The sequence below is a fragment of the Danio rerio genome, chromosome 5 (assembly GCF_052040795.2).
Source record: "Danio rerio strain M-AB ecotype USA chromosome 5, GRCz13ab, whole genome shotgun sequence".
In the NCBI taxonomy this organism is placed as follows: Eukaryota; Metazoa; Chordata; class Actinopteri; order Cypriniformes; family Danionidae; genus Danio; species Danio rerio.
This window is the reverse complement of record NC_141025.1, coordinates 34349698-34364029: the sequence shown is the minus strand read 5'-3', so window position 1 is coordinate 34364029 and position 14332 is coordinate 34349698. Positions and strand designations below refer to the sequence as shown.

At 34.6% G+C, this 14332-nt stretch overlaps 1 protein-coding gene and 1 long non-coding RNA gene across 5 annotated transcripts in view; both read right to left on the bottom strand.

Moving 5' to 3' along the window:
* Nucleotides 1-469: 469 nt before the first annotated feature.
* On the bottom strand, nt 470-6163 carry LOC141385838 (uncharacterized). The gene is made up of 2 exons (XR_015491365.1): nt 5971-6163; nt 470-2153 (listed from the first exon to the last, which is right to left on the bottom strand). It is a non-coding gene; the product is annotated as an uncharacterized LOC141385838 (long non-coding RNA).
* Nucleotides 6164-8373: 2210 nt separating this feature from the next.
* Nucleotides 8374-14332, bottom strand: part of usp20 (ubiquitin specific peptidase 20) — a 33101-nt gene continuing 27142 nt past the window's right edge. For 2 of the 4 annotated variants that reach the window (XR_015490000.1, XR_015490001.1), the window contains 4 exons: nt 13634-13702; nt 13351-13508; nt 9079-10157; nt 8377-9014 (listed from right to left, as the gene is read on the bottom strand). Coding sequence is in view for 2 of the 4 variants with exons in the window: in NM_200987.3 (NP_957281.3) it covers nt 13354-13508; nt 13634-13702 (224 nt within the window). In the remaining 2 variants the exon portion in view is untranslated. 4 annotated transcript variants of the gene reach the window in all.

Sequence of the window (14332 nt, the reverse complement as noted above, 5' to 3'; positions counted from 1 at the left end):
TGAGTCAGTCGGGAACGGTGAACTTTAAATTGCTTGCATGTAATTACTAACAAAATATGGAAAAGCAGAGACAAAAATAAATACAAGCATTTATTTCACCTTTTCACTGCATTGATTCAGTAAGTTAAATTCTTCTCCGATATCTGTATATGTGAGGCCAGCAGGGGTGCTCACCCTGTGGTTTTTGTGTGTCCTAATGCCCCAGTATAGTGATGGGGACACTATACTATCTGCGAGCACTGTCATTCGAATTAGATGTTAAGCTGAGGTCCTGACTGTGGTAATTAAATATCCCATGGCACTTCTTGTAAAGCGTAGGAGTGTAACCCCAGTGTCCTATAGCTAGCTTCCCTCCAAAAGACATAATATGATAAAATATAGTAAAATATGGTAAAAGTTAATATAGTAAAATATGGTAAAAGTTACAATCATGGTAAAATACATAGAAAGGAAAAGATAAAGGTAAAGATTTGTTTGTTAATTTTTTTATTATTTGTAGTTGTGGATTCATTTTAAGGAAACAAATAATTCAAAAAGTAAAGATTGCATTAAGATAAAACAGACAAAAGAAATGAGAAAAAACACCAGTTTAAATTAATAAAAGACAAACAAAAATCAATATAATATAAAATCAATATAAAGTTTCTGCCCCTGATGATAACACAACATTTTCAAACACCCAAGACCAGAGGAAACGAGAAGGGTATAAACGGAGGTCGAAGCCAGCTCCAAGAAGGGGGTGGGACTTGAGCTCCATAAGGGTGGACCTTCAAGCTCCAAGTGAGCTGTACAAATCTGGAGTTTTTATTTATTTAATGTCTTGTACATGACGCAGATTCCAATATTGTGCTTAATGAATCTCTACACATACCCTTACCCTTAATCCAACCTCACAGTAACCTGCTGTGTTACCGTGTGTAACCTTGATGTGTTTTATTAGCATCTACTCCACCTACACCCAACCTACTTGTGGTTTAAGTCCCTCCCACTTGAAGGTCACCCAACCCACTTGCGGTGTAATCCCTCCCACTTGGAGGTCTCCAGGCTGCAGCGATGCCTACTTGGAGGAGCCTCTGGTTTAATTTAGTCATGGCTTAATAATTGTTCTGTATCATTGAGTGATGACTTGGGAGCCAAAGACAATGGAAAAAATTTGGCACAAGATTTGAGGAACCTACAAAAACCTAAAAGCACAACAAGGGTCAACAGTCAATTCCGAGATAGTCCGAAGAAGAGGATGAGGAGCTTGTGGTTGTGATGTCATCACAGCAATCCTCCGCATCAGAGAAAGAGGAAGTATAATGGAGACCTGACAGTCTGTGGTAGTCTTGTTGAGTGACCTCCGGCATATAGGACATGTCCATTGATGTCTGGCCTCTCTGTGAGCTAGACCAACACCACAAATCCATCAACTGCGTGCACATGGCACAACCCATGGCTTTACGTTATATCCAGAATGTTATCAAACAGACAAAAAAACTGCCTAAATGATGTCACCTTTTAACAGGTCTAAACAGGAGCACACCATCATAATTTACTCATTCAAGCCCCGGCTGTCACTAGGGAAACATCAGCCACTCTGACATGACATATGATGGCAAATAATGAGAAAAGCCACAGGAAATGGAAAAGAGAGCGTGAGAAAGCAACTCTTTTTAAGTGTATCCTTCCTAGGAATGCTTTGTTCAAAGCCTTGCCTGGAGGTAGTCACAATTACAAGGTGGAGTACAACACAAATGCAAAAAAGGATGCATTGATACAAGAAAAGACAGAGGTATTATGAGTCAAACCGTTGTAGCGTGTGCATTGCTGACCACAAAGAGACTGAGGACTACCTGAAAAGGTGACACATTTACCAGGTCAACAGTAAGCCTAGTGCAAATACCGGAATAGAAATCGTACTGTTAGTGTTACTTAGAAATATGATGAAAACTGAAATATGTTATCAGATAGCTGTGTTTATCTACAGAGAATGTAGCTCCACACCTCAGTTTTCACTTTACTTTGAACTCACATTATCTACAGATTGAATATCAGGAGCTAATGAAGTTCCTTCTTAGGCTTCGTTAAAGGTAAGTGAAGCTGATACTCCCGGGTGTGACTGTGATCATTGTTGCTTTTGTAGCCGAAGTCTCGGTGGTGTTATTGGCACTCTGGGGAAAGAAACACAACACAATCAGTAGCATCGTCTGAGAAAATCTCATTTCAATTAACTTTCAGAAGTAAGGTAGACTGCTGTTTACAAGATCCCTGAGTATAAGACTCATGCTGCTTTCATTTGCAATCAGAATATGAGTTTCCTAGTTGCAAATTGAACATGAACTGCCTTTAAAATTATATTTAACACAGTGAAATTTTGACACCATAATTGGATGCCTGGAAAACGAAGAAAACAAAGCAGTCATGACTTAAACCACCCTCACATGGAGGAAGAAAGGCGTCTTCTTAACAACGTGATAATTAGCACTTACCATGATCAGTTAAACACTGGGTTTCATTTAAACTGAAACCAGCATTTCAAAATACCAGCTCTGATGTGCAGTTAGATGATACCGTCTATTTACTGAAGTCAATTGTTATATGCTAAATTAGCTAAATATTAAATTGTAAAATATATATATTTCTTAAAGCTGTAAATTAAACAAATATGACAATACAGCGTTATTTTCCCACAAATTTTTTTAAATTATTAAAATTCAAAAATTGTAATTACCTTATCAAGTGATGTCATTAATAATTATATGTTTTGTTTTCATCATTATTTTTTTAATTATTTGTAAAAATGTACAAGACATTTTTTTCAGTCTACATTTAAAGTGCTCCATTTTAAATACTCCTTGTTTTGTTCTGGAGGTTTATGTTCATCCAAGATAAAAAAAAAACACTTTAAAAAACAATTGTAATATACATTTAGAATCACATTTAAATGTAAAAATCCCATACCATCAATCTTTAAAAATCACATACTCACAGACTGAAACAGTTAGTTTGATGATCTTATTGATCTGAATAGTCAGAACTGTCATGATGAAACATGAACTAGTTGATCAACCAGAACCTCCATCACAAGCAAGCAAGAAATATATATATATATATATATATATATATATATATATATATAATACTGCAGAAGACCCGCATGAACCCAAAATACTCTTTGAAATCAGTCAAGTTTGGTGATGGAAAAATCATGGTTTGGGGTTTCATTCAGTATGGGGGCGTGCAAAAGATCTAAAGACTGCATGGCAACATCAAGAGCCTGAGGTATCAAGACATTTGTGCTGCCTATTACATTACAAACCAAATGAGAAGGCAAGTTCTTCAGCAGGATAGCCTTCTCATACTTCAGCCTCCACATCAAAGTTCCTGAAAGCAAAGAAGATCAAGGTGCTCCAGGGTTGGCCAGCCCAGTCACCAGACATCAACATTATTGAGCATGTCTGGGGTAAGATGAATAAGGAGGCATTGAAGATGAACCCAAAGAATCTTGATGAACTCTGGGATTCCTGCAAGAACGCTCTCTTTGCCATTCCAGATGACTTTATTAATAAGTTATTTGAGTTATTGCAGAGATGTATGGATGCAGTCATCCAAGCTCATGGGAGTCATCCACAATATTAATTCATTTTCCACTGCACCATGACTTTATATTCTATATTGGACATCATTTCTGTTAAGTGACAAAGACAGACCTTACTATCCTAATTAAATCATTAAAAATCAAGGCATGATCATATTATATTTTGGTAAAATAAGCGTAATCTAGAGGCCATTGGCTTTCATATATGCCACTTCTAATAACTTCTAATAATAAATGATCAACTAGAAGTCAAGTTATTATTTGTTGTTTCTAAAACTTATGAGCAACAATTCCAAGAGTAGTGTACATAAGGCAGGAAATATTTAACAATGTTCTAGTGTTTTTGTAATATTTTAATAAAAAATGTTTTACCCAGTAATAACTAATACGGTCACTAACATCAACCTGTAACTAGTTTCTTCCTCATGCAATCTGTAATCTAGCAATGCAGGGGTACGGGTTTCATCAGTTCATTGCATTACAGCATTGGATGTTATATAAATCTGTTAATAGGAGTACATCTGAATAATTTTGCTTTGATCATTTCGAGCACTCAAGCTGTGACGACCAAAAGGGAAGCACAAGCTCTGCACTCGCTGAACTGTTAATAACAAGCTCCATTAAAAATTCAGCTCACAGCCATGAGGTTATTACCTCACGCCTGATGTGATGCTGCGCTGGTTGACAACACTGCTGTGAGTGCATGGTTAACGCCTCTCGCTACCGCCTTTGTGTCTGAAATTACTGAAGGAATCACTTTTATAGAGACATCATATTAGGTTTGCTGATTTACTACTTGGCAACCACAAAATTACCTCTAAATTATGTTGGTATGTAATTTTCACAGCAATTTTTTGTAAATTGGCAATTAAATGTAATTAAATACAGGGATGTTTTATTATTTAAAAAGCACATAATAATACAATTTAACATGAAACATTTAAAAAAATTTTAAAAGTTTATAGCAAACATTTTACAAGCACTATCTGAGCTGTTAAATCATCTGCATAAAAATATCTCTGAATTTATGAAGATTCTTTCATCTTAAGTTAGGACTTTAAGCATAAATCTGCAAGTGATAATAATGCATGAAGAGCTTTTTACAAATTAGTTTATACATCTACTAAACAAATTAATGTATAAATTAAAATGTAAAATTATGATTTTAAGTATTTTTCTTTGAATTTATTTTTTATGTGTAAAAAAATGTGTTCGGGTAAAATGTATTTTTGTATGGAAAATTGCTCATTTAATATATGTATATATTTTTGTCATTTAACCCTCCTATTGTGTTCAGCTCGAAATTGACCACTCTCTTTAACTGCTGTTAAAGTGCTCAAAAAGCATTTTTCACCACCAAATATTTATTCAACATTCTTTAGCTGGAAACAATGTCTCAAAGTAGTGTTTAAGATAAATTTATAGAATTAGACATAAAACAACTGTAGTGAAAATACAAATAGGCACTGAAATGTATTACAATTGGCATAGGGAGGATTCGCATATAAGCATGGGAAAGAGATGTGTACCCACAAAAGACGTTGTTCAGTCTGAAATGTGTGTGAGTGAGTGAGTTGGAGTGGTGTGTATGGTGATGTTTTCTTGAATATAGTCTGGATACCCATTTATTTCCTATGCGGTCACTTTTGACTGGTAACACAAGTTGTAATACAGTTGATTAAAATCCTCAAAATTCAACGAAAAAAGGTGATAATCACTTTTATATAATCAAGTGCATAGTTCGGAGGATATCATAATGAGGGAATTTAATGTAAAACACATTATTTATGAGTGTTTTCAGTTGTAAATTGGTCAGATTTGACCATATCATGTCAGGAAGGTTAAAGTGCGTGTTTATTTTCTTTTCTTTCTTAATTTTTCCTATTTATTTTTGCATAAAAATAGCATATTTGGTGGATCAACAAATTTTTTTTTTACTCTTAAAAACATTTCCTGGCAAGAAAATTACCTTTAAATGGTTTCGTTTTTATTCGACTTCTGAATAAAATGCTATCAGAAATAAAACAAATATCAATATTTTAAAAGTAACGCTAATTTTTGGACAATACAATACAGTTCAATAACCATAATTCAGTGTTTCATTTAAACAAAGCAACTAATGTTTTTCAACCAAGCCATAAATCAATTCACATACACTCATCTACACGTATTTTGACGAACATTAACCTATTTAGGCTCTTCAGCGTTAAAAAAGCAGACAGATGCCTCTGGAGCTCAGCTAACTTGCTAATGTTTAGAGACAGCAGACCACGCCAGCAAGATGTTATTCTTTACATAATACACAAAGCATGTCCGTTTCCAAAAATGACCCTTAACATAACGAAAGCCAGATGGAGCATTTGCGCAAAAACAGAGGAATGACGACTCACTTCGGGAAGAAAATGATGACAGTCGATTCTCCAGCAGGCGCTCGGATGGGTGGTCTTTCCTCCTCCTCTCCTCTTTTCTTCAGACACAGGGTTCTGCTTTTGACATCTAAATATTCAGCTTCCCAGTCAGACGATGTGCTTACGGGAAGCTGCTGGAGGAATGTTGCCGGGGCTGCGAGGACAAAGAGGGGCTGGAAACGAGATGAAGGGTGGGGGTTTTGAGGACACGTGGGGATGAAGCGCTGATGAAGATCAACAAGATGCATTAAGGTAACTGTGAGGACAAGATGCTCATGCTGAAAGCTGCATGGCCCGCGGCGAGATATAAAAATGGATGCTTGAAATTTTAAAGATGCCGTTTGTATTCATAAGTGATGGATGCATTCAAGCAGCTTAGCCACAACTTATATTTGTAACTTTCTTTATAAAACATGGAAGATAAAACAAACACATAAAAAGTGTTATATGTTAATCAAAAATCACAAGCTATAAAATAAGCTACACTGAAATATTAAAAAATAGAAATGACAAGCATATCAAAATTAAAAATGGGAACGAAATCATTTCATTAATAGCTAAAAACGCAATAAACAGCATGTTACACAATTACTAATTCTAAAATTGAAAAGAAAACTGATATATAAATAGAAAATCTAAAAATTAAAATCACAAATGAAAACAGAATTGGTACAAGAAATTATAAAAAGAAAGAACAAATACAACAAAATAACAAAAAAAAAAACTGAAAATCTTTGATATGAATCTAAAAATACATGGGCAATTGATATGAACATAAAAATGTGCACTTCGCAAATTTTAAATATAAAAATGAAAACTAAAATTCCAATAACAGCTAAAAATACAAAAATCTTCAAAAATAAAAATCTAAAATAAATGCTGAAGTAAAATACTAAACTAAAAGCCAATTACAAGTTATAAGAGTATATTATATAGAGTATATTATAGTAGTTTCAGCTTAGTTGAGTATTTTGAAAATGAATATTTTGATCCATTTCTCAGTGAATATGGGTAATATATATTGGTGAATTTAAACAAAACAGATTTATTTAACAGATATATTTATTTAAATAAAATTTTAGTCACATAACATATTTAGAAATGGAAAAAGATATTACATTTAAATTCATGCAAAATGTTGCAAAAACATTTCAACAAAATTGTATATATATATTTTTTTGTTTCTCTTTATTTTTGCTATTTTTGAAAATTTGTATTTAATATTTTGACCATTAAAATGAATTTGGGCTGCTCATTTTTGAACCAATATTGCAAGTTATTTTTTTAGATAAGCTCCAGATTTGCACAAAGATAATATTGTCTAGCTTCCTATTAAAATATTAATTTAAATGAGAGATTTGAGGGGTATACTTATATATGCTGAGCACTGTGTAAATAGCACATGATTAACTATTGAGATATTGCCAATATAGTTCAATTAATTAATACAGTATAATCATACATGTTCTGGGAATAGACAAAAATACATTTTACAAGTCAAAATTAACTTCCTTTTATGTTAAAACATTAGTAAAGCTAAGTAGATAAGTAAAGTAAAAATTGGAAAGTAGTCTTTCATGAAGATATTATGTAAATTTCCTATTATAAATATCAATTTGCTAATAACTAAATTAGGAAAAATTGAATATTTTTTTTATACTTAGATTTTTCTATTATTGTTGTATCTTATGTAAGATTTGAGATACCACAAATATTTCAAGACTGACAAGACTGTGACTGTAAGGGACGCCATTGGCCGGGTGATTCCTCTGAGCGACATGAGCACCCGAATAAACAAATAATAGTTACGAGTGAACACAAAAAGTTCAAACATTCATCAAAATTATATATTGATATAATCATCTAAATGTTTTATGACTGGAGTTATATAAAACGAAAGATAAATATATTAATATTATAAACCACCTCATATTCAAATTGAAGTCAGATATGAGTTCAGTTTGAAGTAAATCAACATTGTGCACTTGAAATATCGAACAGGCAGTGAACCTTCATACACCAGTAGACACCGTCATTGGACTAACTGGCTGGACCTTACACTTGCAAGATGATGCCCTATTCAAACAATTATTACATTGATGGGAAGCACGTTTATTCAGCTTTCAGGTGTTATATACATCTTAATAAAAAGAGCCTTGGTCACCTAAAATAAGACCGGTTAAGAAACTACCCCTTGGAATTCTGAATTCACTTCCTTTTCATTGGTAACAAGTGTGGGCATGGGTTACGCAAAACGGATATGAGGTTTATGTCTGGATCAAGCCAGTCACGAGAGAGTAATCCCCATCACAGACATCACTCACTGAAGAGGAAGACAATTCTGAACCACACGACCACAAAAAGAAAGAAAAAAAAAGAATCAAACACTGTGGAGAAAGAACAGGCTTTATTTCTATTCATCAAATCAGACATATATTAATATTGAAATCACTTCAGTTAAAAAGACATTTACCTCGGAAGATTAAGTTCCTGCAATAAAATATGTAACAGACCATGTTGTCCTATTCACAATTCTGACATTTTGCTTATGAGAAAAGAAGACATTCATAAATAAAATCGGTTACCTTTTATTATGTACAAAGAACATGTCAAAGTTCAACTATAGCACAACAGCTTTCTATAAGCATTCACATCCGAGACGCCTCATTGCACGTTCCCATAAAAGTACTTAGATGGTTTCATACGGGGCTGCAGTGCCGCGTTATTAAAACATTGTAACATATATAATCAACGCACATTAAGCATTTGAGTAATCGATTTTGATCAGCCAGTCTGAGGAAACTGCAAAAAATGTCACCATTTAATACTGAATAAGTCAAATATTTTCACTTACGCAACCCTGCATCACTCTGATGGGGAATCCACTTCCTTTGATTTCAAAACAGAGGATTTTAAAGTGCATTAACACGAAACACAATATTAATCACTGAATAAAGCACATCCTGAGCTTTTAATGTAACAATCGTATAATTGCGTAATCAATGGGCCTGTTCACACATACAGACCTTCCCGAAAAATCGGCGGGAATTCTCCGGAAAGGTCTGTATGCGAGAAGGGGGCTATCGTTACAGTCAAATTTCAGTAGTTTCACAGTAGATTTGTAATTAAGGAAGATTTCGAATTGAAGAAACTTTCACCTTCAGCATGAAAAGGCAATGTCACCTTATGACATCACATCCTGTTGCTGCTTAAAATGAATCACTTTATTGCCTGAACTCTTAATTTCAAAAGCCAAAGTGTTGAAACAGCCATCATCAAAGCTGTTGCTTCTCATAAATGATGCGGTGGCTTGCAAGAACATGAACGCTTGATTGTTTAGTAGTGACGGAAATTGTTTTCATGGATCATGGAGGTAGGAAGTGAGTTGGAACGTAAACAGAACTCACTTTGCTGTGAAATAGTGCTAACCGGTTTGAAGGGATAGTTTACCTAAAAATGAACAAGGGATTCAAATCCCTAAAGGAGTTTCTTTTTTTCTGTCTAAGACAAAAGAAGAAATTTTGAAGAATGTTTGAAACTGGTACCTATTGTCTTCCATAGTAGGAAAAAAAATATGGATGTCAATGGCAACATTTAAAACTCTACAAAATCTTCCGCTGTGTCCAAAGAGAAAAAACTCAAACAGGTTTGAAATAAGTGGAGGCTCAATTTTTGGATGAACTATCCCTTGAAGCCTTCACCTTATTATGTTTCTTTCATTCAATTGTCAACATGCTTGATTTCTTCAAATTCAAAGTGTGAATTATGATGATGTAGAGCAAGGGAAGCTTCTCTGAACATGCAGATACTAAGTTCAAGCCTTGTTTTGCCTTGGCAGAATCAGCGAGGAGCTCTACATACATCTGAATGTTTACCTCTGCACTACTAAGAAAGGCTGACGTAACGTTACTGCCTTTCGTCCCACTGACAACAGAAACAAGCAGTTCACCAGAGCACAGGAATGAAGCTTGTTCATGAGCGGTAAATATGCTTTATGTGCGTGCCTGATAATAGATTTACTCACTTAATAAATAAGACCCTTTCCTACACTAGGAGGACTCTGTCAGTCACAGACAGCACATCCACAGCAATGCTCACAAAGTGCTTGTGACACAGAAATGTAAGCGCAGTGCATGACGGTCATCCATCCGCATGTGAGTATTCATTACCTGCAGAAAACAAACACAAAAGGTCAAATGAATTTTGCAATTTTTTTCCTTAATTAAGGAAAAATTAATTAAAGTGTTTTAAAAGGGGAAAAAGTTGATAATTACTGTATGTTTTTTTTCGCAGTTCTGTCTGGTTCTCGAATCTGATTAGCTGACAGCCTTGAGATATTAAAGTAATATCAACACCCTTACAGCCTCTTCACCCTTGTGTATTACTCCGCCCACATACAGCGACAGGCAGAGGATACTCTACAGTTTGACAAATATTGCAGCTGTTGGACAACATAATGTACTTTTGAGTCTTTATTAGTCTAGAACGTAGTGGTTTAGATTGCAACTATGCAGTTTATTTATAAGGATAGGGTCTATTTTAAAATATTTACAATTTCGGAGATTCAGTGCATCGGCTGCCATGTATAAGCAGAACAAAGAAAGTGGTGTTCCGTCACAAGATGGTGAAAGACTTCATAATAAGTCCTTAGAGGGAGAAAAACTCAGCGTTTACTCAAAGTTTCATCTGAACAAATCATTATAAATCAGGTAAGTGACATTCTAAGTCAATCTCTCTCCCTTTTGAATTTTGTAGTGCTGCATTTATACCACAGCAATTTGTAGTGTTTGCTTTGCTTTGGCTCTTTCTGGGTTAGTTATTGGGATATGCCAATTGCAACAGAGAAAAACTGGGAAATCTCTGTAGATTGATAGCATTTCATGCCGTTCAGCCTTGTCATTTTTAAAATGTCAGCAAAATCACCTGTTTTGTCAGGTTAGACATTAACCCCCGTTTATATTTTTCCCCAATTTCTGTTTAACGGAGAGAAGATTTTTCAACACATTTCAACACATTTTTAGACATAATAGTTTTACTAACACATTTCTAATAACTGATTTATTTTATCTTTGCCATGATGGCAGTAAATAATATTTGACTAGATATTTTTCAAGACACTTCTATACAGCTTAAAGTGACATTTAAAGGCTTAACTAGGTTAATTAGGTTAACTAGGCAGGGTAGGGTAATTAGGTAAGTTATTGTATAACAATAGTTTGTTTGTAGACTATCGGAAAAAAATATATAGCTTAGCTGAAATTAAACAAATAAGACTTTTTCCAGTAGAAAAATATAATCAAACATACTGTGAAAAATTCCTTGCTTTCTTAAACATAATTTGGAAAACATTTAAAAAAGAAAAAAATCCAAAGGGGGCTAAAAAATATCAATTTAAATATAAAATGAAAGAGCAAAATGATATGAAAAGATCGCTAATGATATGGAATTGTAATTAACAAAATGTTATGAAGAAAGAGTAAAATTATATATGTACTTTATATTTTATAAACACTACAATAAAAACATTTATAAAAACAATTATAGTTATTAAAGTCCTAAACATGAAGTGAAACTGAAATGACAAAGACTTAAAATTAAATTAAAAAGCAAATTAAAAGGTTTAGCATGCTACCCAAGTATCTTTGGAAAGTAAGTCACAGCATGTTTTAGACAGCAAAAACTATAATGTTACTTTAAAAAAATAAAAAATAGCAAAGCTTCCCTCATTGAAGATCCACCATAACACAGACACAATAGTATTGCATAAAATATGTAATTAATCGGCCTGTCTGGACCATACCAGTCTGTACCATACGGTGACGAAACATGTCTGGTATTAATGATGCTACAGCTTTACTCAGAACTAAATAAACTTCTTTTTTTCAGATCAGAGGCTGTATAAAGGGTTTCCTCAAGTTCACACAAGTGTTATATGCGTCATCACTTTTACTGTGTTACATAACCTTTGGGGAAGGAGAAGTACTGAAAAAGTAAAAAGTTTTTGAAAATCTTTTTTGTGCGATTTATTTTATTTTGCTTTAAAATTAAAAATTTTATTTAAAAATTTGATTTTAGAATTTAAAAAATGTTTTTTTTTATTATTATTCTTTACCAATAATTCAAATAATTATAAAATGTTAAATTAATGCTTAAGAAAGTATTGCTTTTGTTGAAAGAAGCAGTACGGCATGATATCTTTTGAAACCCTAAAAACCTTTCTTTTTTCAGAAATAGAATGTTATTTTGAATAGAAATAGTTTGTAACAATATTAATGCCTTCACTGTCACTTTAAATTTAGATTTTGAATAGTAGCACTCAATATTAAGCATGGCTTGGTGGTTCAAATAATTGTTTAAGGTAGGGCTGTGCGATTAATTGAAATCGTATTGAAATTGCTATTTGATCATATGCGATTTCTAAATCGCCATACAGCACAATTTCCCCACTGTATACTATTTAAACCAATCATAACGCAGCACACCTAAATAGAGCACAAGAACAGGAGACTGACAAATAGCCTGCATAAACAGGAATGAGTTCAGCAGAGGAGGACTTGTTGCCCAAAAAAAAGTCAAGATCTACGGTCTGGGAATACTTTGGATAGAGGAAGGCTTATGTATTGCCGAATCATTTCACTTGTTAGAGCTGTCAGTAACATGCTTTGTGCTTGTGCTCCTTTGTCGTTGCTCGGTGCCCATCAACTGTTGTCCCAGAAGATGACAAACTAACAAAACATTGCTGCAGTTCTGATACAAGTTTTATTTATGGAGAGAATTAAAAGCACTGCAGTGTTTGGGTGTGCTGTGATTGTCTGAAGTAATTAGACAAACAGAATGTGTATATTGTATATAAAGTTCGAAGCTGATCGCTCAGTTTTTGTTACGTGACTCATGGTGTGCTTGCAGCATTCTGAAAGTATTCATGTTTTCAACTGGGTGCACATGGAATACATGTGTGCTTCATGTGCATGCCACGTGCCCTCATTGGAAGTAACGAACTTGTATGCGCAAAAGACGCGATATGTGAATAAACTATTTCATGACAGCTACACAAAGTGGTCTATGATCTATGCCTGACAAAAAAAAAATCTGTGGACACGTACAAAAGTACACGCAACTACTTCTGACATGTGGTCAAACAGAACATTAGAGCCTACTTGTGTTGGACGGCACACACGCACACTCGATAGTCTGATTTGCATTCCTTTGGAAATATGTTTCAGATTCACACTGTAAAACATCTGTTTGTGTCAAAATCGTAAATCGAAATCGCAGAATTGTTTAAGAAAATTGTGGTAGGTTTCTTTTGCCCATATCGCACAGCCCTAGTTTAGGATCGCTTTATGTGTTTACGAGTCTTACCTTTCAGAGGGCTCTGGTCTCTGCCTCTATTTTCCTCTCACCATGTGTGTCAGTGTCTGGGGGGCTGATGGTTTGCCGCACTGCAATCTCTGGCCCACCGCCATAAATACTTAACAAGTACTGCCACGTTTCTTCAGATATCTGCCCATAGTCTGCTCCTGAAAACCCATCCACAGATAATGAATAACACTCAAGTGAGTCAGAGAAAGTTTTGACAAATGATTAGTCACAGACATGTCAATTAGCAGAGAGGCACACGCACACATGCACACACAGTCCTGACCTTGTTTAAGCTGGATATGACCGCCTTTCATTACTGCAATCTTGCTGTTGTCAATGGGGCCTGGTGGCTCTAAACCAGCAGTATATGAAAGAAAGCGAGAGAGATACAGTGAGAGAGAGAGAGAGAGAGAGAGAGAGAGAGAGAGAGAGAGAGAGAGAGAGCAATAAGGGAGAGATGCAGGGAAGAAAAAAATTATGACCTTTAAAGTGAATAAGCAAACACTCCCTTGAAAATACAGAGGGTGGTCTTGGCAAAGCTGACAGAAATCCCGCAATTGGTTGAGTCAATGCTGCCGTGTCAGATTGGTCAAGATTCTCAAACAAACAGAAAGTGGTGTTTGAATGCGTTTCAGAGCCACAGAGTTTGTAATCTTTGGAAAGTACTGCAAAATTAGACATAATTGATATGCATCATCTAAAGTAACATGGACTTTATGTATGTATATACAACTTAAATTCCCCTGTTATGGTGTTTTTATGCTTTGTAATGTAGATGTTTGTGAACATAAAAGGTTTGTGATCTTCCATATAGATCAAAGTATGTCAGAAACGGAATTCTCTTCTCCTGAAGGAAAGAACTGATTCTGAACAGACTGAAATGAGTCATCAGTAATTCCAGTCTTTCCTTCAGCACAAACCTACATACATTTGTAACCAGTCATTATAAAGTCAGCCTATGGCTCTCATTCGCTCTCCATGG